At 39.8% G+C, this 25,700-nt stretch overlaps 2 protein-coding genes across 2 annotated transcripts in view; one reads left to right on the forward strand and one right to left on the reverse strand.

The window, feature by feature from the left end:
• Window positions 1-18,931, forward strand: part of LOC103603703 (cytochrome b-c1 complex subunit 2, mitochondrial) — a 34,427-nt gene extending 15,496 nt beyond the window's left edge. Inside the window, exons 11-14 of the mRNA XM_008588275.1 lie at window positions 11,174-11,254; window positions 13,507-13,583; window positions 16,994-17,147; window positions 18,655-18,931. Of these exons, the coding sequence (XP_008586497.1) occupies window positions 11,174-11,254; window positions 13,507-13,583; window positions 16,994-17,147; window positions 18,655-18,738 (396 nt within the window). The 3' untranslated portion in view covers window positions 18,739-18,931. The remainder of the gene's footprint in view (window positions 1-11,173; window positions 11,255-13,506; window positions 13,584-16,993; window positions 17,148-18,654) is intronic.
• A 118-nt stretch (window positions 18,932-19,049) lies between these two features.
• The window catches only part of PDZD9 (PDZ domain containing 9), a 19,657-nt gene continuing 13,006 nt past the window's right edge, over window positions 19,050-25,700 (reverse strand). The window contains exon 4 of the mRNA XM_008588274.1: window positions 19,050-20,232. Within this exon, the coding sequence (XP_008586496.1) occupies window positions 19,839-20,232 (394 nt within the window). The 3' untranslated portion in view covers window positions 19,050-19,838. The remainder of the gene's footprint in view (window positions 20,233-25,700) is intronic.

The raw sequence follows: 25,700 nt of genomic DNA on the forward strand, positions 1-25,700 counted from the left end.
TTTTTTTAAAAGATGACTAGGGGCCGACCCCGTGGCTCACTGGGAGCGCTAAGGCCGTGGGTTCAGATCCTATATAGGGATGATGGCCGGTGCGCTCCCTGGCTGAGCGCAGTGCGGGCGACACCAAGCCAAGGGTTGCGATCCCCTTACTGGTCACAAAATAAAAATTTTTTTTTTTCTAAAAAGATGACCAGTAAGAAGATCTTAACCCTTGACTTGGTTTTGTCAGCACCACGCTCTCCCAAGTGAGCGAACTGGCCATCCCTATATAGGGATCCAAACCTGTGGCCTTGGTGTTATCAGCACCACACTCTTCCAAGTGAGCCATGGGCCAGCCCCTAAAATTTACAATTTTTAAGTGTACAGTTCTGTGGCATTAAGTGGCATTTAGCAACCACCATCACCACCATGCATCTCCAGAACTTTTTCATCTTCACCAGTGGAAACTCTGTACCCATTAAAGGATGACTCCCCATTCCCCCACCCCCCAGCCCTGGCAACCACCATTCTGTCTTCTATCTCTATGATTTTGACTACTCAAGACACCTCATGTAAGTGGAATCATACAATTTGCCCTTTTGTGACTGGCTTATTTCACTCAGCATAATGTCCTCAAGGTTTATCTGTATTGTAACATATCAGAACTTCATTCATTTTTAAGGCTGAATTATTTACTATTTTTTTAAATATTTTTTATTGTTTTCAAATTTTAGTTGATAAGTGTGTGGGATTTTGTTATATGATTATTTGCACTTCTTTATATTTCAAAAATTTTCTTTCCAAAAGAATTGGTTGATTTAACAATGAAGATATAAGGGAAAACTTACTCTTCTGACTCATAATTCACTGTCACTCATTTCTGATTCAGTGTGACTGCAACAAGGGAAAACATGGCTTACGTTGTGGAATGCCTGCGGGACGATGTGTAAGTACTTGCGTGTGTTTAGGACATCTATTAACAAAATACTAAGCTGCTCAGTTCTAGTCTTTGTAGTGTGTCATTATGACCTCTGACTTTGGTTTCAGATTATCATTTATGAAGTTTGCGCTCCTAACACTGTGCTATCCACAAGGCCTAATGTTTAGTGAGCATTACAGTGATGTAGAATCTCGAATGCTGGTTTTCAATTTTTGACTTCTGACTCTTATATTGATGTCTTCTATAGTGATATTCTAATGGAGTTCCTGCTCAACGTCACCACAGCACCAGAATTTCGTCAGTGGGAAGTAGCTGACCTTCAGTCTCAGCTAAGGATTGACAAAGCTGTGGCTTTTCAGAATCCACAGGCTTGTAAGTACATTTTCAGGTTACATTCATTTGTTTCTAAGATAGGCTTTTTGAGGAGGTCACTTTGTAGAGGAAAAAATTGCTGTTGAAATTTTTCCCTACTTGGGTTTATCTCTTCCAAAAATTTGTTCATCAGTTATTCAAATATATTGTTTGTTGTTTTGTTTCTAAACATTTATATTTGTTGTTGATTTGTCATGTTTGATGGTGAGTAAATTGATTATAGAATCCTGGATATTTTTCTTGTTTCCCTTCCAGTGTTTTATCTTATTTGTCATTTTGTTTTACATCTCAGACCTGGGGAAACCTCCCAGTGTTTTTTAGTGGTGGTTTTGCTTACACCAGTTCCAGCGGCAGTTTATTGTTGCTGCTACTGCTATTGTCTATTGTTATTTATTGCTATTATTGTTTAGTAAACTCCCCTTTATTGCATCTTTCCAAAACAAGCACCTTAATTTTTAAAAAATAAGAATTTTTTTTTATTTATATCTTATGTTTATGTAATATTTATAAAATCTTGAGAAGTACACTGGCAAAAAAATCTGTAAACAAGCACTGCTGACTCTCGGAAGTCTTACAACTTCTAGTGGGAACAGAAAGGTGCAGGTAGACCAGAAACAGATGACCTTGCAGGGGCTTGGCCTGGGACGGGGTTGCTTCAGAATGCAGGCCTGTTGAGAAAGGGTCCCCTGTCCAGTGTCAGGAACTTAGTGCTTGGTTCGTGTTGCTAATGTTATGTCTTGGTGACACTTTGTGTCACAAAGGAGTGAGATCTTTATTGTTCAGGACTTCTACCAAAGAAATAGATTGAATGGTAAAATTGTAGAAAAGATGACTTGTGTGTCCCTGGTGGCTTCTTCCCCACTGGTAGCAATAAGGCTCCAACCCTCATTCCTTCTGCCTGAACAGTTACTAGACGGTGTCCTGGCTGCTGTCTCTGCCTCTGGGTTCACATCTTCAGTCTGTCTGCCATATTGCCATTACAGTGACCCTTCTGACATGAAAATCCTCTAAAGGCTTCTAATTGTCTATAGGATAAAATCCAAACTCTTTAGCTTACCATGCATGGTCTTTCATGATCTGACTCCAGCCCACTCCTCCTTTTTCTTGCTTCACTCTTTTTTCCTCCCAGCTGCGAGCCCCCTTTCAGTCAGACTGTCGTCACGCATTATGTTTTTGCCTTGTCTGTTTCCTCTGCCTGAACTGCTGCTCCCAACTCACTCATTTGGGAAATGCCTCCTCATTCTTCAAGTCATGTCCCGGATTTTACCTCCATTACCCTTTTCAGTTTCCACGGCTCTTCCCTTGAGCCCCTGCTGCACTTTTGACACACTGCTGACACTGCACCCACAATACTTTATTTCATGATTTTTCCTCTTTTTTGAGGGCAGGTATTATATCTTACTCATCTCTGTATTTACAGTGCCTGGCATAGGGAGGTTGCCCAAATAATGAGCAAGTAAAGGAAACACACCTCGGGCAAAGGCACTCAAGCAGGAAGGCAGGGACAGTGTCAGGGCACGAGTGAGAAGTAAGTCCTGTCTGCCAGTGGCACTTGACCCATGAAAGCTAGTGATGTGACTTAAAACTGACACTGTCATATCTCTTCTTATCCTGACAACTCCCTCATCACCTAGAGAGGGAACCTACAAGTAAGTAAAATGCAGATTAAATGACTTCTCCAAAGTCACATGGCATTTTGGTGGCAGAACCATAACCAGATTCAGACTTCTCGAAACCGAGGCCATTATACTTTCCAGAAGATACCAAGCAGATTAAAGTTAGAGAGGTATTCACATGGACTCCAGCATGTAGAAGCTGCTGCCATATAATCTCTTATTTTTCTCAGCACATTCACCTGGCAGAATTTTTAAAGTTGCTAGAGCTTAAAGATAATAAATTTCGAGTCCTCTTAATACTTGAATGCCATAGATGACCAAATTATAGACTTGTTGCTTTCCAGGTTTTAAAAATGTTATCATTACTTGAATTACATCTCAGTAACTGCTTCTTTACTTATTTTACAGATGTCATTGAAAATTTACATGCTGCAGCTTACCGAAATGCCTTGGCTAATTCCTTGTATTGCCCTGACTATAGGATTGGAAAAGTGACATCAGAGGAGGTAACCAACAAGACACGTTACATTTTAAAATGTGTTTGTTTTTACTTTAAGTTGAACGTTCATCTGTCATTTCAGGTTTGATTGATCATTTTTCTTTTTATTTTCCGATATTAAGAAATTCAGCTTGCTTGAATTTTTTCCCATCAGCTTGCTTTTTAACTAAAATTCTGTCTGAACAGTTTTTTGTATGTTTCAACAACAAAAAAAAAGTTTTATGATAAAAGGGATGTGATCATTACAGAAAAATCGAAATAAAGAGAAGCAAAATAAAGGAAAAGAAAACATGTTACATACCTAAAGGCACTCAATGTTAATACCTGGTGTATTTTCTTCCAGACCCTTTTCTGTGTATTTGTATCTTTTAAAAATAGCATGTAAATTTTTAAATATCATACTAAATTCTTTGTCCAAAAATCTTTAGTCCCTCTGAATAGATAGTTAAGAATAAATCCCGCTTTCTTACCCCCTGTTCCACCATCAGCCCACTCACTTGCTTATTCCATTCTCCAGCACACCAGCCTCATTTTACACATGTCACAGCCGTATGTATACCATAGAACTTTGTTTCCAAAACATGAAACACTAAATGTTAAATCTGCAAGGGTAGATACATGCATATAATCTTAATTTACTATTCCTACCACCCAGCCCCTCCAAAAGCAGTTTTATCAAAAGACATTTAGAGAAAAATTTGGAATTATCAACACTTTCAAAGTATATGTGACTTGGAAATTAAGGTTTTCAGTCTCATTTTATTTCTGGTTAGCCACTACAGAAAACTAAACTGTATTTCTTTTGACTTATCAATCAATAATTTAATGCCTACCATTCATATGGCATTTTTATTTAAAAATCATAACTCATATCATCCAGTTGGAACAGGCAACATTTTTCATAAGAGTTTTTCATGATGAGGTTTTAAATCTTTCAGAAATCAAATCCATTCTCATGAAGATGTGTCATTGAAGTAGCTAAAAGAATGCACATAGCAAAACATTTATCTACAAGGATGTCTATTGTAGCATTGTTTTATAATTGTAAAAAATTAGAAACAAGTTAATATCCAGCATTAGGGGGCTAGTTAAATAACTTACTAAATATTTGTAGAGGGGCTGGCCGGTTAGTTCAGCTGGTTAGAGCACAGCCTTATGACCCCAAGGTCACAGGTTCAGATCCCCAAAACAGCCAGCCACAAAAAAAAAAAATCTGTAGAATGGAACACTACCTAACTTCAGAAATATTAATTGATACATAGAAATTCCATAGTATATTGTCAAGTAAAGAAAAGGTAATTTATGAATTAGGATATACCAAGATGTCCTATTTTTTTAAATAAGTATATGTGTATCACAGACAAATACTATGTTAACCGTGATAACTTGGTTATCTCAAAGTTACTAGTATTTTTTAAACATGTCCCTTGGCTAAAGGAAATTCCAAAGAAATTGGTGCTAGAATACAATAAGGAATGGCAGAATCAATAGAAAAACATCAATGCAAAGAAAATAATATTTTCCAAGGTGACTCCGTAAATGTAGACACCATTCATTTTAGGGCACAGGTTTCTGATAAATTGATTAAAAGTTCAGTCTCAATGCTTTAATCCAGTGATTCTCAACACTGTCACCTTCTTTCCTCATACTCTGTAGGATGGGTCCCGGGAATGGGGAACAGTAATAGTGTTTGATTTTGTTTTTTAAGCTCCCCAGGTAATTCTATGATCATCCAGGTGGGAAAACCTGTTATAGAGAGATGGCAGGAAAAACTTTGTAGAGATTGGCTTCAAAGATGGGAGAGAGAGGTATAGTGATATAACTCTATATTAGCCCTACAGCAGAATGTTACAAGTGCTTTATAATCACCTGTATAAAGACCAAAGAAACCTTATGTACTGCTTAAACCTCACCATAATAAAAGTCATAAACTTAGTCCTGTTATATCAAGTTCAGGCTGCGTGGCACAAATTTCTTTTGATTCCTTTTTTTAATCATTTATTTATTCAGATGTAATTCACATACCATACCATCCATTTAAAGTGCACAATTCAGTGGTTTTCATTACGTTCACAAAATTGTGCAGCCATGACCACAATTAACTTCTAGTTCTCTTAAGCAATAGTTTTCATAATAAAATCCCTGTGTATTTTGACACTAGTTAGTCCCTTATAGTTCATTATAGCAGCTTTTTTAAGCCTGAGAATTTATTTTCTGCTGAACTGCACTTTTATGTTTTTATGGGTTTTTGTATTTATACTAATATAACCTCATAAGTGTTTTTAACTTTTTCAGTTACATTACTATGTTCAGAACCATTTTACAAGTGCAAGAATGGCTTTGGTTGGACTTGGTAAGTTGGGAATTGCTTACACATCAGTTTGCTTCCTTGGGAGTAGTACCTTGGGTTGGCCAGTTAGCTCAGTTGGTTAGAGCATGGGCTGAAAACACCAAGGTCAAAGGTTTGGATCCCCTTACCAACCAGCCACCAAAAGAAAAAAAGAGTAGTCCCTTAAACTGTGTGAACATAGGGTTGGTCTTCTATTAATGTCAGACAGGCAATATATGACAGAATTTTACTTACTAGTCATTTATTTTGGAAAGCAGAATCTGGCATTTAACTTTGTAATCTACTTGTATCAACTTCTTTACAGTATTTGCAAAACCTGTGACAAGAGGAAGTTTCTCTAAGCAAAGATCTTTTATAAACTGTTTTAAGAAGTACAACTTAATAGAAAAATAGGCAAAGGGCAAAAGCAGACAGTTCATGGGGGAAATATATATGTATGTATGTATTTATGTATCCGATTATGCTTGTTTTCTCAATTATTTTAAAAGATGGTCAGACAGGGGCTGGCCAGTTAGCTCAGTTGGTTAGCACAGCGTTACAACACCGAGGTCAAGCATTCGGATCCCCATGCCAGCCAACCATCAAAAAAAAAAAAGAAAATGATCTGACTCACTAATAATTAAGAAAATCTTAATGTGTAAGATTGGCAAGTATTGAAAGATTGACACTGCCCAGTATTAACCAGGTATGGAGAAATAGGCACTCTCGAAAATTGTTGGGTAGGAATATAAATTGGTACAACAGTTGTGGAAGTTGATTTGAATATATCTGTTAAAACTATAAATGTTTATACTCTTAGACCCAGCAGTATTACTTTTAAGAATTTGTCCTGCAGAAACACCTGGTCAAGTTTATAAAATATTTACAGGAGAATATTGTCTGCACTGTTGTTATTTTGTTTGTTTTTTAAAATCACATGCCATAAAATTCACCCTTTTAAAGTTTACAATTCTGTGGTTTTTAATATATTCAGAAAGTCTTGCAGCTATTACCACTATCTAATTTCAAAACATTTTCCTAATCCCCAAAGATACCCATACCCATTAGCAGTCACTCTGCATTCTAATCTTTCCCCTTCCTCTGGCATCCACAAATCTCTCTCTCTATAGATTCGACTACTATGGACATTTCATATAAATGGACTCATACAATATGTGGCCTTTTGTAACTGACTTTTTTCACTTAGCATAATGTTTTCAAGGTTCATCCATATTGTAGCATGTTTCATTCCCCCTTATGGCTGAAAAATATTTTATTACCACATGTTCTTTATTCATTCATTGACATTTGGGTTCGATTCCACTTTTATATTGTGAATATAATCATTCATGTGTAAGTTTTTTTAGAACACCTGTTTTCAAGTCTTTTGAGATATATACCTAGGGGTAGGACTTTCTTTTTAACCGTTTGAGTAACCGCCAGACTATTTTCCAAAGTGATTGCACCGTTTTTAAATTTCCACCAGCAGTGCACAAGCGTTCCGATTTCTCCACATCCTCTCCAACACTCACTGTCTGTCTTTGTTTTGTTTTTGGCGGCTGACTGGTATGGGGATCCAAACCCTTGGCCTTGATGTTATAACACCACACTGTAACCAGCTGAGCTAACCAGCCAGCCTGTTACTGGCTTTTTGATTTTGGCCATTCTAGTGGGTATGAGTGGTCATTGTGGTTTTGATTTGCATTTCTGTGATGACAAATGACACTGAACATCTTTTCATGTGCTCTTTGGCCGTTTGTGAAACTTCTTTGGAAAAATGTCTGTTCAAGTCCTTGCCCATTTTTTAATCAGGTTGTTTGGTTTTTTATTGTTGAGTTATAAGGGTTCTGCCTGTATTTATGTGTACTTGACCCTTATGAATACATGGTTTGCAGATATTTTTTTTTCCATTCCATGGGTTGTGTTTTCACTTTCCTGACAGTGTCCTCTTATACACAGTGCAATATTGTTTTCCTTAATCAACTCTTAGAAACATTCTAATGTCCATCAAGAAGAAATTGATTAATAAATGATAGGATATCCGTAGAATGTAATTCTTTATAACCATTAAATGTTTAATGTACACCAGTCATTTAGAAAGATGCAAATTACAAGAGACAAGTTAGAAACAGTATCAATAGAATGATACCATTTTAAAAATAAAATGAAAGTAATAACTACAAGGAAAAAAATTGTCGATGAATACTAATAGTAAATAATATGTAGTGAGTAGTTTATTAATAGTAAACTATAAGTGGTTTTTACTATTTATTTCTGTAATGTTGGTATTTTATAATCATACATTATTTTTAAAACAAGGAAAAACACTAGATATTTTATAATTGTGATTTGACATGCTGTTTCTAGCTTTGTTTTTGCTTCTGTTGAAACAGGTGTGAGTCATCCTGTTCTAAAGCAAGTTGCTGAACAATTTCTCAACATGAGGGGTGGGCTTGGATTATCTGGTGCAAAGTCCAGATACCGTGGAGGTAAGCATTTTGTTCTACTAGGACAAATTTATCAGAAGGACATTTCTCCCCTTAATACCATGTTGGGGTGGAATAGGCCTGATTACTTACTACCAAACAGTTTCAACCTGGAAGGAAAGAATTAGATGGCTTGAGTGTTACATATTAAACATGTTTTGTGGGGGTGGAGGGGGCAGGATGGCATGGAGAAAGCACAGAGCCACAGAAGAGCTTAATCTTAGTGGGATAATACTGTGCTATGGGGAATACTGAAGAATAAAACCAATGGTGACCAAGCTGTTTTCTTCTTCACTCTCTCTGTATGTGCCCCAGGTGAAATTCGAGAACAGAATGGAGACAGTCTTGTCCACGCCGCTCTTGTAGCAGAAAGTGCCGCCACAGGAAGTGCAGAAGCAAACGCATTCAGTGTTCTTCAGCATGTCCTCGGTGCTGGGCCACATGTCAAGAGGGGCAGCAATGCCACCAGTCCTCTGTACCAGGCTGTTGCCAAGGGAATTCACCAGCCCTTCGATGTGAGTCTGAGCAGTTGGTGTCTTTTTGTTTTTAAGGGCTCAGTGTTTGAGATGTAATCCTGATAATCTCTTAAAATTTAAGACAAACACATAGAAAATCTTTCTACAATTGAAGAAACAGTCAGGCTTGATTTTCGTACCTTAGTGGGTCTATCAAAACTTTATTGTCGGGGCCGGCCCGGTGGCGCACTGCTACAGTGCGCCGCTTGGGAAGCGCGGCAGCGCTCCCGCCGAGGGTTCGGATCCCACATACAGACCGGCCACTCACTGGCTGAGCGAGGTGCGGGCGCAACACCGAGGGTTGCGATCCCGTTGCCGGTCACAAAAAAAAAAAGACAAAAAGGAAAAAAAAAAAACTTTATTGTCTTTTCAGTTATTCTACTATAGAAAGAGGAATTGGATGACTAGTCTTTTTTTCTAGATTTTCTTCTGTCCCCTTGTGTTCCTGTGGCTACTTCCCAAAATTTCATTGCTTTTTATGTTTTCCAACAAAGTGGACAAGGTATACGCCAAAAAGTTGTTTACAGACCTACCCCTCCAGGTTGAGATTAAGAATAAAAATGATGACATTTAATCCTAACAAAAAGCTCATGTTATTTTAGAAGACACCTTTTTTGACCATGAGGCAAGTGCTATGGCTTTCAAAATAATGATATTCAAATCAGGAGAATGTGAAATGTCAACCAACTCAGTACAAGTATTATTTAATGAGTAAGCATAGTTTGCCCAATGTAATATCCTACATGACCTTCAACACTATGCCTTTAAAAGGTAACAACCGTACTCAGTTGTAGGATTGAGCATGTTCACAATTTCAGCTACAATAGATGGCACATGTAGGTTTATGCTTCAGGAAGTCTTTTGCCATTTGACACCAGATAAAATTAAAATCAACCTTTTGTTTTTATTTCTCTGTTTAATACTTGAATAGTTTTCAAACTCTTTTTTTTTTTTTTAAGATGACCAGTAAGGGGATCTTTACCCTTGACATGTTGTTGTCAGCACCACGCTCTCCCAAGTGAGCCACGGGCCAGCCCTTCAAACTTTTTTTTTAAGCAGAGGAAATTTTTTTTTCCATATGATTTCCCAACTGCAATGCACAACACAAAAGTTTTAACTTTTAAAGAAATTTGGAAGGCTTACTTGACTGTGAAACCCTTTGAATCTCTGTACAAAGCCTGAGGGTTCCCAGAGCACAGTTTGAAAACCATTATCTTAATTAGTCCTAAAATAAATTTAGCTGCTGCTTTTATAATTTCCTCTAGATTTTCTTCTTCTTGGTTCATAGTCAGCTCTTTGTTTTGTTCGTGCTTTACTTTTCACCATTGAATGTTACTGATGGTTTTGTGCAGCTAGAATTTAATCCTAATCCAATAACATAATTTAGTAGAAATTCCAAGGTCAGAATTTGGCCAGAAATGTGAAGTGTGGATAGGATAGTCTCAGAATTATAATTAAACTTCGAGTAATTGAAGCATATTTTTTCTTATGCTTTATGTGAACTGAACCAATGGTTCTCAGACTTTAATATGCATAGGAGTCACCTGGAACACTTGTTTACAATGTGGGCTCCCAGCTGCATTCACAGGGATCTTTTGCAGGAATCTGAAAGTCCATATTTTTAATAACAACTTGGGTGACTCTTATGTAAATGGTCCACATAAACACTGCAAAACACTGTACTGGGCAATTAAATTCACCTTAAGGAGCTTAAAATTCTGCTCAGACTATAGACAACAATATCCCTATTATCCAGAGGCTAAACTTCTTGCTACCTTGAACATCTGGATAATGGGCACTAAGCAGAAATTTTTCTGGAATGCTTTGACTTTAATGTATAGGAGAAGTGAAAGCAAATTAGTGAAAAAGTCACCACCATGAGCAGAGAAAAGAAACCAGATCTGTCTAATGCCAAAGCCCACAAACTATACCACTTGGCCATTCTGTATAAATATTATGATAATAATGTTTGCATTAACTTTTAATCATCAAAAGAAGGTTAGAAAATACCCATCAAAAAGAGAAAGTGAGGGCCGGCCCGTGGCTCACTCGGGAGAGTGCGGTGCTGATAACACCAAGGCCCCGGGTTCGGATCCCACATAGGGATGGCCGGTTCGCTCACTGGCTGAGCGTGGTGCTGACAACACCAAGTCAAGGGTTAAGATCCCCTTACCGGTCATCTTTTAAAAAAAAAAAAGAGAGAGAAAGTGAGCAGTCACTTTAGAAGGATTTAAATGAAAAAACAGTTAAAATCATTACAATTCTGAAAAAGGTAACCTGTGTATAGAATACTTCAATCCTTGATAGTACTAAGTGGCATACTAATTAATGTTTTGTTTATACTGTGAAGGTATAAGTTTTTGTGTAAACAGCTTTAGGGAAACTGCCCTGTTCTACCTGGTAGAATATCGTACAGTGAAGTTTCATTATGTTTCAGGTTTCTGCTTTTAATGCCAGTTACTCAGATTCTGGACTCTTCGGGATTTACACTATCTCCCAGGCTGCAGCTGCTGGAGATGTAAGTTGCCAACACTCACAAGTTTTTTTTCCCCCCATCATTAACATGTTTTTGGTTAAAACATGGAATGTTTGAATGCCATGACTTATCAGAGCTCTGAATAGTATGATACCATTGAAGTGTATTCACCATGGGGAAAACTTAAAAATGTATACTAATGCTTCCAGAAAAGAGGGGGAAATGCCTCCTTGGTGTTTCAGTTCTGGTTGAACAAGTGACATTGAGTTGGCTCAGAGACATCTAAATTGAGAACCCAGGAGAGGTCAAGGCCAAGATACATATTTGCAGGTCCTCAATGTAGAGATCATGTTGAAGTCAGGGTTATGTTTGAGTTTGTAGGAGAAGAAAGCTGAAGTTCAAGTTCTGGAAAACACCACTATCTAAGAAGCAAGTGACTAAGGAAAATGGTCAGGAAAACAGGAAGAAAGAGAATCTGATATATGTGGAGGCCAGCAAAAAGAATGATTAACACCATTTTGATCCACTATAGATTAACATCCCTTTAGTAGCCACAGAAAGAATGATTAACACCATTTTGATCCACATGGATTAACATCCCTTTAGTAGCCACAGAAAGATTTGGTAGTTTTAGCAAACGAGGACATCATTGGTGATCTTATCAGTTTTCACCAGAGTAGTGGAAGTGAGCTAAAATTTATAGTGATTAAGGAATGATTGAGAAGTAAGAAATGAGGGCCGGCCCCATGGCTCACTCGGGATAGTGCGGCGCTGGGAGTGCTGAGGCTGCAGGTTCAGATCCTATATAGGGATGGCCAGTGGTGCGGACAACACCGTGCCAAGGGTTGCGATCCCTTTATCGGTCAAAAAAAAAAAAAAAAAGAAATGAGAGGTTGGTCTAGGCAAGTGGAGCTTCGACTTGCAGAGAGGAGGCTGATAGTTGTAGGAGAGTCTATACTGAGACATTAAGTTGAAAGAGACATTTATACTGAAAGAAGAGAAAGATTGGAGCAGACGTAGGAATTAGAAAATTATAAGTGTCTCAAGTCTGAAAAAGCAAGAGCAAATGGGATCTAGAGTGCATGTGGACATTTTAGCCTTGGAAACAAAAGCTGACGTTGGGAGATGTGGGGAAGACGAGACAGTGCGAGTGCATCCTTGGTGAGGTAGGAGGCTAAGTCATGTTCTGAGAGTGAGAGAAGGGAGGAAAGTTTAAATAAAGTAACGAGGTTTGGTACAAATGAATGGCTGGATACACACAGAGTGGGCATTATCATCAGTGACATGAGTGACCATGAAGTCACAGTACAGTCAGTCAGGTTTGTCATAATTTTTCTTCAGTAGCATTCACTAGTCAAATGGAGGAGACAGGTCATAGGGTTAATCCCAGTTTGGAATCCTGCAAAGTGGGCAGGTGAGAAGCAGGAGGAGACAGCAGGGGAGTTGGGGACAGTGGCAAAAGTAATTAAAGGGATGATTCATGGATCTAGCCTAGATCGGGAGGTGAAGCCAGAGGGGCCTGAAAGATTGAAAGAAATGGACAAATGAAGGAACCAGAGATCTTGATAAAATGGGAGAACAGGAGAACGTGATTAAAGACTGAGGCTGGAGGTCTTGGGATTGAGAATTTTAGATGTAGGGCAAGTCTAGGTTATGTTCAAGTGTGGGGTGTGGCTGTGGGAAGTAAATAGTTAAAATGGAGGGGAGACAAAGGTTCTAGAATTTAGGTGATCAGAGGGAACAGATGCAGATACGGAATGGTGCCAGGGTTGGGATGGAGAAAATCATGGGCCAGGTTTGTTAATATATTTGTTCAACACATATTACAAACACCTGCACCACAAAAACTTGATTCCTTCTTGCCTCTGACATTGCAAGTATGAACAAGCCTTACAAATTGGCTGTGTATGGGTTACCTTAGCGAATAGTAAGAGAGAGTGGTATTAATTGCATGACACTGTGAGAATCTGGGGAGATTTTAGAGGTGCTTATTCTTTATAGGTGACTATAAATCCTAAAGAAGAGCCATCCTCTTTGGCCATTCTCTGCCATCTGCCACTTAACTTTTGGAAGAAGCTTGGCTACTTGGTTACTAGAAGTTGTACAGACAGCTGCTTTATGGCACATAGGAAGAATAAGGAACACACAGTGACTACAGACTTCCAAATGGACACTGCTATTGCTCTGGAACTAACCTTCCAGTTTGTGTTTTTGCCTCAGTAGAGCAGTATTTGATTGCTGCAGGGGACCCTGGGGCTGGCCAAAGGTGACCATCTTTCACTTGTCTATCCTAGGTTATCACAGCTGCCTATAACCAAATAAAAACAGTCGCTCAAGGAAACCTTTCCAATGCAGATGTCCAAGCTGCCAAGTAAGTTTCATTATTCACCCTGTGTTTCATGTGTTAGTTATTTGGATGTCGTATATTTCCTAGTGATAACAATATTATAATATATGCTCATAAGGATTGAGAAGTACAGAAACTAAAAGAGAAAGGGAAACACACCCACATCCTACATATCCCACCACCTAGAGATATAATTGTTAATATTTTGCTTATTTTTTTGACCATGCTGGGGTTTTTTGGGGGGCGGGGGGATGTTGCGGGGATCCAAACCATTGACCTTGGTGATGACTGTGCTTTTTTTTTTTTTTAAAGATGACCGGTAAGGGGATCCTTAGCCCTTGACTTGGTGTTATCAGCACCACACTCTCCCAAGTGAGCCACCGGCCAGCCCAGACTATGCATTTTTAAACATAGTATACAAATGCTCCCTCATTTATAAAGATGACCGGTAAGGGGATCCTTAGCCCTTGACTTGGTGTTATCAGCACCACACTCTCCCAAGTCAGCCACCGGCCAGCCCAGACTATGCATTTTTAAACATAGTATACAAATGCTCCCTCATTTATGATGGGGTTATGTCCCAATAAACCCATCATAAGCCTCGAAAATATTGTAGGTTGAAAATGCATTTAATAAGGTCTGGGATTCAATCCCTGTACTGGCCAGCAAAAAAAAAAAGAAAGAAAGAAAATGCATTTAACATCCTAATAAATCCATCATAAAGTCGAAAAATCTTAAGTTGAACCATCATACGTTGGGGACCATCTGTATTTTTTGTATTCTGTTTAAATAACATGTTTATTATAGAAATTTGAAAATTACAAATGAAAAAAGACAAAAATGATCTTTGATTCCCTACCAGTGATTCCTTTTTTTAAAGCCTTATAATGATGTTTTCATTTATTCAGATTACTAAAACTTTGTTTGAATGATATTAATTGGTGTATCAAAATACACATGGGCATTTTCTGCAGCTGGAAATTATAAACTGTAAGGGATATCTGTGAGCTTAAAACATTTTTTATTTTATATTTTTTGGTGTAGATTCCCAACTGAGTCAAGAGTTGTAAACATTATAACAAAAGGTTCCATGTTAAAATATGTGTGTGTTTATATAACATTTTTATTTGTTTTTAATAAGAAAGACTAAAATACTAATATGTCTTGTCTGCTATTTGGTGATTTTTAAATTCCCACTGTCCAGGTTGAAAGTATTAACACCACCACTGCTAACTCATTAATCGTTGAGGGAGTTTCTGTGACTCTAAGAGACAGACTTTGGACAAAGTTGGAAATCAACTGGCATTTCATACAGCAGCACAAGACATTTAAGTTTAAGTTCATGTTAGGACAGTTGAAAATATGAATCCTGCAACTCAGATGGTTTTTATGGTCATTTAGTATTGCCCAGAGGCAAATATGGCAAGGTGAACCCAGGATGGAACATTTTAGTCATCTCTATTCCCATTAGCATGGCTGGTTTTGTTATACTGAGCACACTACAAAATTACATCTCATGATTAAGTACAACACAATTTATTAAATATTGTATACATGGAAACAAGGATGACACTAGAAACAAAACATGATGAGAATAAACTGAAACACTGGATTTACTTAAGAAAAATCCAAATTTCAAATCTACTTTAAGAAAATGTATTTTCTTAAGTGTAACACAGTTCTTACAAGGTATGGCAATATGTAGAAAATGGGATTTTGGCTATTAAGGTTATGTTTATTTTCTGCCATTTTGATGGAATTGATACTTTTTTTTTTTTTTTTTTTTTTTTTTTTTTTTTTTTTTTTTTTTTTGTGACCAGTAAGGGGATCTCAACCCTTGGCTTGGTGTCGTCCACACCGCGCTCAGCCAGTGAGCGCACTGGCCATCCCTATATAGGATCCGAACCTGCGGCCTTGGCACTCCCAGAGCCGCTGCGCTCCCAGCGCCGCACTCTCCCGAGTGAGCCACGGGTCTGGCCCTTGATACTTTTTTTTGTAAGGTTCTTAGTCTCCTTATAGTGAAAGAAAGTGAGGTGTCATTGCTGAAGGGACAAGCTAATAACTTGGTAAAGTTTATTGCAGATAAAATCCTTTTCTAATTAAGCTGACAATATGGTAAATTGCTGCATTAAATTATAAGTATGTTTAACTGGAAGTCTTGCTATGGAGTCTCAAAGGGTGTTAGTTTATTTGGGGTTTAAATAACTCAAGTGCTTTATTGAACATTATGTTTATAAGGAATACCAGTTTCTTTCTGGGAGAATTGTGAATTGGGTTTTGTTTTATTTCAAATTGATACTTTTATGCCCCTATCTAAGCTACTAGGGCTTACAAGACCTGTACTGTCCTTCTCCGCCTGCCTTCTCTGTCACCCTCACTGAGACAAATCCCAGCATACAGATAGTGCTTGGAGGGAAAATAGAATCAGCACACAACATTCTGCTAAGCGGACAGTACTGTAAGAGCCCACATAGATATCATTCTTTCATAGAAATGCCTGAAATTATCACTAAGAAAGTATTAGGAGGCAGGAGTTACATCACTAATCAAAACCTCACATTAAAATAGTTTTACCTAAGGTCAGTGTTATAACACCAAGGGCAAGGGTTTAGATCCCCACACAGGTCAGCCACCAAAAAAATAAAAAGTAAAATAAAACTAAAATAGTTTTAACTAGATCTAAATTCTAGTCCAAAATAAAAAGCAATCTGTTGAGGTTTTGGTATGATTTTTCGACTTTATGATGGTGCAAAAACAATATGTATTAGGTAGAACACCAGTAAATTACATGAGATATTCAATACTTTATTGTATGATTTTGCCCAACTGTAGATTCATGTAAGCATTCTAAGCATGTTTAAGGTAGGCTATGCTGAGCTATGATATTCGATAGGTTAGGTGCATTAAGTGCATTTTCGACATACAGTATTTTCAGCTTATGATGGGTTTATTGAGACATACCTTCATTATAAGTTGAGGAGCATCTGTATCTCAGCAAGTGGCAGCCCTCTCGCTGACAGCAAAGACATCTTCCTCATTGTGCCAGTGGGGGCAGAAAGAGAATGTTAGTATAGGCCAGTGGCTTGCAGAGGATGGATATTACACAACTGGACCCAGAGGCCTTGGGAAACATTAAGAAGCTCTCCTAACGTCTTGCCAAATCTGCAAAAGCAGGTGGACCCACAGATGAGAAGCCAGACTTCACAGGATGGGCCTTCAACGGGCACTTTTGGGACCCTGAAGAGATTTCTTCCATGCAGGCTAATTGCTTGAGTGAGAAGTTTCAGAGCAGGGAGCAGTGCTGTTTGGGGGGAATTTAGGAAGAGGAGACACACTGTTCCTGCATCAGTTAAATAAAGATTTGCTGTTCATGCCTCCCCCCAAAAATTGCCTTGCTCTGTGAAACTGACTGACTTCTGCCTTTTATGGGACAGGGACAAGCTGAAAGCTGGATACCTAATGTCAGTGGAGTCTTCTGAAGGTTTCCTGGATGAAGTCGGGTCCCAGGCTCTAGTTGCTGGTTCGTACATGCCACCATCCACAGTCCTTCAGCAGATTGACTCGGTGGCCAACACTGATGTCATAAATGTAAGCAAATGAAAACTTAAGATTTAACATTAGAGGGCCGGCCCGGTGGCGCACTCGGTAGAGTGTGGCGCTTGGGAGCGCGGCGGCGCTCCCGCCGAGGGTTCAGATCCCATATAGAGACCAGTCCGCTCACTGGTTGAGCGCGGTGCGGGCGCGACACCGAGGGTTGCGATCCCGTTACCGGTCATGAAAAAAGACAAAAAGGAAAAAAAAAAAAAGATTTAACATTAGAGAACTTAACCTTAATGATCCAGTTGCGAAAGGAATGCATAAGCGTCCTTGGGCTGTGTATGTGTTATTCTCCTGTTATTTGGTGCCTGTCTACCTAGTATGGAGGCAGAAGGCTCATTATGATCATGTCTGCAAATAGTTTCCTTGTTACCTCTGCAGTGTATAGATCTTCCTCATTCAGATAAATTACTATTAGGTTAAACCATTTTAAATTCCTAGAGGTCAAAAGAGTTGAATATTGGCAGTTTCATATGATTAAACCTAAATAATAAAGTTTGCTATTTTTCCTCTTCATCTCCAAGAAATAAACCCTATCCTACCAATCCTTCACCATCCAGCATCTCAAGACTTTCTTCACTTTTCTCACCCTAAGACAGGCTCCTGCTCTTGTGGGGTTTTTTTCTTTCTGCACACATATATATATTATTGTTGCCTACAAGATTGAGTTATTTTGAGGGTAAGGACTATGTCATATATTAATTTGTATTTCCTACTGTGCTTAACAGGCACATGAACTACAGAATAAATCCAAAGTCATTGGGTTTTCCCAGTGCTTTCTACATTAAAAATGCCAGCTCGCCTTCCATTGGAGGTATCTCAAGCATCTTCTCATCAACAGGTCTACCTTGTAGGAAAAATGGAGATAGAAAAAGAGAGACTTGGCTACTTTAAGATAGTAACCATGACTTAATTTCACTTGGCCCCTAAGTTCATCATCACATACTCTTCCAAATGTCTGTCCTCATCTTATACATGAGTACCATCATTATGTGAGTCCCTACCCAATGCCTCAAAGCCAGCCTGAGATAAAGTGGGGACCTCTGCTCTGCCTAGACCTACCTTGTGGTATTACACTTAACCCACACAACCAGCCTTTGAAGTTGAAGTAGTGGCATAAAGAGTACTAGGATATAAAGTTTACTTTTGAGTGAACAATCAGTGTATTATGGTAGACCCAGATTATTTGCCATTGTAATACAAAAACAGGAAGTTACATCCCCGCCTGAAGCTGCTGTACCTTATTTTGCAGTTGTCAGGTTTCCCTCTTACCTAGATCTGATGGAACATTCAGAGGAACAGCTGAGCTTTCCCTGCCACATTGTCATGAAGTAAAGCACCAGCCATCTCATAGTTAATTTTCACAAGAGGCTGTTATAGAATTGCTGGCTTAGAATGTTCTACCCATAAACTTTCAAAATGACAGAATAAGTTTATCTACTTGATGATACATATTCTTATTACTATTAACTTTCTTTTTTCATTTGTTTATTTAAAGGCTGCAAAGAAGTTTGTTTCTGGCCAGAAGTCAATGGCAGCAAGTGGAAATTTGGGGCATACACCTTTTGTTGATGAATTTTAATACTGAAGCCCATATCACAGGACAGAGCTGAACATTTTGTCAGCCCGAAGGTGCAAACACAGGAAAGTCAAAAGTCTCTCATATGTATAACATGCATCTTTTTTTTTTCAGTGAAGTAAAATATCTTAAAGTATAAATGCAGGTAATTATTCCTAGCTGACCTAAAGTCAATAAAACATTCTGCTTAAATGTTTTTCTTGCATTTTTCCTAATCAGTTAATCAACAAGTATTTATTTATTTATTATATACTGAGATCTTTGCTTTAGATGCTGTAAAGGAGACAGGAGTATAATAGTTGAGTAAAGACGCATCAGAAACTATTCAAATTAAATGGCTGCCAAGGCAAATGTTTCCAGATTATTATTGGTGGCACAAGTTAAAAATCTGTGACTTTGAATAACAGCAGTTAAGTGTCTGGTTTTTACCCCCTTTTTGCCTCTTTTGCAATAAAATTATTTCTGAAAAATATAAATTCCCTATCATATCCTGTATTCCCATTACTTCATTTTTTATGTCTGATTTTACTGTGGCAAAGTTTTGTTTTTCTCTCATCTCCTGTCTCTCCCTCATGTTTCTACGCTGTCTTGTTCGAGTAATTCACTATCAACCCAACAATCAGAGTAAAAGCAGGGCTGAGAGGGGTGGATTCTGTGGGCACAACTAGCCAAAGAACGTGTCATTTTCATTATTTATTTTAAGGAGGGCACTTGAAGTTTGCAAAAAACAGAAAAACTAAATGTTTAAAGAAAAATGTGGTATTTACCCTAAAAAGTGAAGTTCACTATGTTCAGACATTCTGACATTGGATTTCTCTAGTGCATTTTCAAAAAGATGAGAAATTTTCTCAGAAAGGAGGGTCTCAATGATCTGAATGATGTTGTTATTTTGAGAACTAAGATTTGTGAGGCATGTGAGACCTCAGGGAAGTCATTTAGATATCACATCAAAGATCTGTAAAAGCTTTACAATGCCGTCATGAAAGAGGATTGATACGTCTGCACATGTCACTGTAGTATAGCAAACCTGTACAGGGTGGTACACAAAAAATGGGTGTTTTCGAGATAAATGCTTGTTTGATCACAGATTTGCTAACCACTGCCTAACCAACCTTGTTTACTGGTTGACCTTTGACCTTTTCAACTTGGGCACAGTCTTCCAGCCAAAATGCATCTGAGGCAGAGGAAGCCGAAGAGGAGGAGCTTTCATTGTCCTGCTTCATCATCGTCCAGTATGGAGAAGGGGCTCGCACTTCTTTCTTGTGATCCCTGTGAATCATCACATCGCAGTCAATGTCTTTTCCTACACTGATAGTATGGTTCTTCTTTTTGTATCCATGCCATTCTCTGGAGATAGACATTGGTCTCCTTGCAGGGTGATGCTCAGTTGACCATGGATATCTATAATATTGAAGTCTTTTCTCTAACACTATGTCTTCATTGTCATCACTGCTTGTGAAAGATTCATCTTTTGCCTGCTCGGTTTTCTTTGGTGTGCTGAAATGAAAAGAATAGTGAATGAAATGGATTCTTCATGTCTGAACATTTGTGGTCCCCTAACAAGATGTCTCATAACCTGCTCTGGCTCGTAAAAGAAAGATACAATTTAGCTTTAGCACTACCTTTCTGTGTCACTGAAGTTTTTCACTTTTTAAAAGGACCTCTAAATTTTTTTTTAATTCCTAAATGTAAATCAAACTCTGCCTTAAATTATTTCACACTATTTTTAAAAATTTTGCACAGGGCCGGCCCGGTGGCGCACTGCTACAGTGCGCCGCTTGGGAGCGCAGCGGCGCTCCCGCCGAGGGTTCAGATCCCACATTCAGACCGGCCGCTCACTGGTTGAGCGAGGTGCAGGCGCAACACCGAGGGTTGCGATCCCGCTGCCGGTCCCGGTCCGGTACGGGCGCAACACTGAGGGTTGCGATCCGTTGCCGGTCACGAAAAAAGACAAAAAGGAAAAAAAAAAAATTTTGCACAGACTTAAGCCAGACTACTGAGTGAATATTGGGAGGTCTTAATGGGTGGATTAATTTCACTGCATCTAGAGTGACAGGTTCAACCTGGCCATCTCCTCCTGAGAAAAAAAGGAAAACAAAATTTTGCACAGACTTAAGCCAGACTACTGAGTGAATATTGGGAGGTCTTAAAGGGTGGATTAATTTCACTGCATCTAGAGTGACAGGTTCAACCTGGCCATCTCCTCCTGAGAACTCTGTTTTCTTGGGTCACTTGGCTATAACAATACTAATTAACTGGGAGTTAGGAAATAGTGGGCCTCAAAGATCTTCAACATGCTAGTCATTAGTACATTTTTGAGTTGCCTTTTTTTGATTCCACCTCCCTTGCCATCCAAAACCTTTAAAGGTTTTAAAGGCATTTTGTTTTGCGCTGCCCGTAAGGGGATCCAAACCCTTAGACCTTGGTGTTATCCACACCATACTCTAACCAGCTGAGCAACCGGCCAGCCTAAAGGTTTTCTGATAACTTGCCCCAACTATTGGCTGTCTTAATTCTTGCAATCTGGGTGATACCTGCCTGCCACAAGCACAGGCCTCTGAGTGCTTCTAATGCCTGCAGTACTCATGCTTGCTATTGCTTTCCAGAACAAATACTCCGTCACCTGCTGTCCCTCATCCTGCTGCTGTTGTCCAGCAGATCCAAGACTAGGCCTTTGTGATTACAAACCTGTGGTACGTTCTGGCCTGCTAATAGGAAATAGGTTTCTTTCCCTACCCCCCGACCTGTCAGTCTTGCTAGTGTTGTCACTAATACTCTTCACTTCCAAGAATTTGAACAGCTTTTCCTAAAGCTTATCCCTTCTAGTAATAGACAGTTGGTATTGAGTCATTTTTACTGAGCCATGAGTCTTAAATTGTGTGATTTTTCTTTATCCTTGATTTAGGGCCATGCAAGAAGATTTAGATGATCTCAGGGCTCCAACCATCTTCAGACACACACAGATCTTCCTGAACATCACACAAATGAGGAAAAAAAAATCCAAGTTGCTTTTTTTTTTTTTTAGACCACAAGGGGTATCCTTGGTAACTGTATTGGGTAATCATAAGGGCAGGTGGCAGAGCTGGACTCTCATTAAACTGGCAGTAGATAATAAAGCCACAACCAGTAGAGGCCAGAGTTGGCTGGAAACAAAGCTTTGATGCCACCAGGCCTACCCGGAGCACTATGTGGAATACTCCCTGCGGGGTGTGCACAGGGCCACTTGCTCCAGGTCTGAGAAGGAAGCCTGGCCTTCCCCTTCTGCCCCTTCCCAGCCCCCTTCCATGTAAGTTACTAAAATGCCTGAGATACAAGTTCTTAGCTTGATTAAGAAAGGGATTCAGGGCCAGCCCCGTGGCGCACTCAGGTGAGTGCAGCGCTTGGGAGCGCAGCGGCACTCCCGCCACGGGTTCGGATCCTATATAAGGCTGGCCGGTGCGCTCACTGGCTGAGCACTGTGCAGGCGACACCGGCCGAGGGTTGTGATCCCCTTACCGGTCACAAAAAAGACAAAAAAAAATAGAAAGGGATTCAGAGCATGCTCGGTATTGCTCCTTAGGTTTGTGGGTTCTAGCCTCATACTTAATTTGTGCTGTTCTCCCAGTTTGTCTCTGCTTTTGAATGGTCCATCTGCCAGCCCTACATTTTAATATTCTGAATCTCAAACTCCTGCATGTAATGAAAATGCTTAGAACATAATAAGCAAATGGTTAAGAGCTCAGGCTTTAGAGTTGGGCTCTCCAGGACAGATGCCACCAGCTATGTATGGCTGTCAAGTTTATATTGATTACATTTGAATTTAATGTAAAATTTAAAAATCTTAGTTGCAGTCCCCATATTTCAAGTGATTAATAGCCACATTTGGCTAGTGGCTACCATATGGGACAACACAGATGCGGGACATTTCCACCACCACAGCAAGTTCTTACTGGACATTGCTGCTCTGGAGACAAACCCGTGACATTTAGCCTATGTCCCCTGGCAAGCTGACATACACCTCTCTGGGCTTCAGCTTTCTCATCTGTAAAATGAGGCTAAGAAAAGGAATGGGCGCAAGGATTAAATGGTATGAAGTTTATTTCAGCACCCACCACACAGCAAACAATGGATACCTCTCCACAATTATCACTGATTTCTAATCAAATCAGGATTGGTTTTGTCACTGGGGAAAAAGATCAGTCTGCCTGGTCTGAAGGGGACAGCTGCTACCCACCTCTAGGCCGCTGTCACCATGTGGGAACACAGGCCCATCTTCTGATCTTTCAGGAGAAATGAGACATGCAGATTCTTTCCATGAGATTTTTTTTTTTTTTTTTTGGTGGCTGGCCGATATGGGGATCCGAACCCTTGACCTTGGTCTTATAACACTGCACTCTAACCAGCTGAGCTAACCAGCCAGCCCCCTGTGAAATCTTAGATTTGTTAATTTGGCAAGTAAAATATTTTCATTTTTTAAAATTGGAAATACATAGAAAAGTGCAAAAAAAAAAGTTTAATGAAGAGAAAATGAAAGCAAACACCCCACCACCCAGGTCAAGAAACAGAGAGTTACTGACCCCGGTAAAGCCCCCACGACCCTCGCTGTCTGCAGGCGACTGCTCTGGGTTTTTTAATGCTGTGGGAGCCGAGCCAAGCACAGCTGTGGGTCACATGAGTCCCTTCAACCTCAAGTGCTGTCTGCAGGCGACTGCTCTGGGTTTTGTAATGCTGTGGGAGCCGAGCCAAGCACAGCTGTGGGTCACATGAGTCCCTTCAACCTCAAGTTTGAGTCTCTGAAATAAATTTATGTAATGTGGGCCATTTTCTAGCCTTAGTAAAGTCCTTAGCTTTATTTCTTTCACCCCATCCCAATACCAAATCCTGACAGAATTATTAAGGATCACTCATGTCAGAGCACTGAATTTGTCACTAAAGAAATGGATCTCATAGTCTCCATATTCTCATGTTCTATGCAATACTTTCTCCTATATCTAATCCTCAGAAGAGTCCCTATTACTCCTGTGTTACAGATAAACAAGTTCTCAGAGATTATTTAGGTGATTTGTCTGAGATTCGAAGCTGTATTTCAATTTTTCATTTACTCTTTCAATAAATGAGCCCTCAGCCACATGAAAGTCTTGTGGTAGGTTTCACAGATCAAGACAAACTCAGTTCCTGCCTTCATGGGGCTTACATTCTCCCAGGGAAACACTAAGTAAACAGTTGATTATACAGGTTATTTAATTAAACTTAGGATAAGTGTGAAGGAGATACACAGAGTGCTGTGAGAGCATATGACAGGTAGACCTGGCAGTGTTTCAATGCTTCCTTTAGGAAGGCCTCTTGGAGAAAGTCTGCACTGTGAGGCTTCAAGGATCAGTCATGTGTTCCAAGCATGTTACAGGCAGAAGAGTGAGTGCAGAGGCCCTGGGGTGAGAAGCAGTCCATGGCAGAAAGCTGAAAGCCAAGTGGGCTAGAGAGAGAAGGGAGAGCAGTGTAATACGAAGTGAGAGTGGCCCGCAGAAGCCGGCCAGACCGCAACAGTACTGTAGGCCAATGCATGGGTTTATCCTGAGAATGAAAGGTCTTTCGTTTCCTGAGCAGGAGCATGCCATGGTCAGGTTTGCACCATGAAAGGATCATTCTGTGTAGAGAATAAACAGGGAGCAGGAGCAGATGCAGGGAGACCAAACAGTGGCTTGGACTGGGCAGTGGTTGTGGCCAGGGCGAGACGTGGACAACGTGAGAAATGGTTAGGAAGTAAAAGGACAGTCTTAGTTATTAGGGGAGGGAGGTGGCGAAATCAAACACAGCCCCTATATTCTGGCTTATTCAACTAGGAAAACACTTCCCCAGTAAGATAGGGCCACTAGAAGATCACTGGTGAGGTGGCTTTTGATTTTAAACATAATGAGTCTGAAGGATTTATGATACATCCAAGTGGAGATCTCAAATGGGTATTTAAATATACAAGTTTGTAGATAATACTCATACAATTTGAAAGTGATTAGTGTATTGATAGTAATAGAAACCATAGGCATCAATGAGACTGAGAGAAAAGAACCAAGGACTAAACCTTGAGGAACTCCAAAATTGGGTGAAAGGAGACCAAGAGGAGGTGACCAGAGGTGATAGGAAAACCAGGGGAGTATGCCATCACAGAAGTCTGGGGAAATTGATATTTCAAGAGGAGTGGGGGTGGAAAGTTGTGAAGTATCTAATGCTGCTTGCTCAGAAGCCACGCAAAATGAAGACTGAGCAGAGTCCACTGGAATAGCAGTATGAAGGCCGTGGGTGACACTGGGAAGAGGCCTCTCAGCCTAGATTGAATTGGGTTGAGGAGCTCCTGGGAAGTAGAGATGGCCAGTATGGCTCTTTCAACGAGTGGGGAGGAGAGTGGGGGAAGGACAGGGCAGTAGCTGGAGGGGCAGAGGGGTGAGTAGAGTATAAGGGAGGGTTTGCTAAGATGGGAGAAGCTTGAAAAGGCTTAACTGTTACTGGGAAAACCCCAGAGAGAAGTAAGTTGAATGCGTGAGAGGAAGTAGGGTTCACACCTTGTGTTTTAAGGGCTGACTTGGGAAAGAGCACAGTGCAGGTGGGTTTGGAGACAGAGTTACCATCTGATTGCTTGTTGGTTGGTTTTGGTTTTTTTTAAACTCCAAGTTGCCTTTATCACGTTGCCTCATATTAGGTTTTACAGACTGTCCTTTCCAAAAGGATTTAGAAGCCCAATAAATTATTCTGGCGGTGTAACCAATCCCTCCTACAATGGTCCTTACTATGTGATAATTCTCACATTAAACCAGGACACTGTGTTTCACAGGCTCTGGGGTTCTGTGTTATAACAAAGAGTTCCTAAGGGGCCGGCCCGGTGGCGCACTGGATAGGGCGGCGCTCCCACCTGAAGGTTCGGATCCCACATACAGACCGGTTCCTGCTCACTGGCTGAGCGAGGCGCGGGAGGAACACCTAGGGTTGTGATCCCG

This window comes from Galeopterus variegatus, unplaced genomic scaffold (genome assembly GCF_000696425.1).
Source record: "Galeopterus variegatus unplaced genomic scaffold, G_variegatus-3.0.2 Scaffold4759, whole genome shotgun sequence".
NCBI classification, from domain to species: Eukaryota; Metazoa; Chordata; class Mammalia; order Dermoptera; family Cynocephalidae; genus Galeopterus; species Galeopterus variegatus.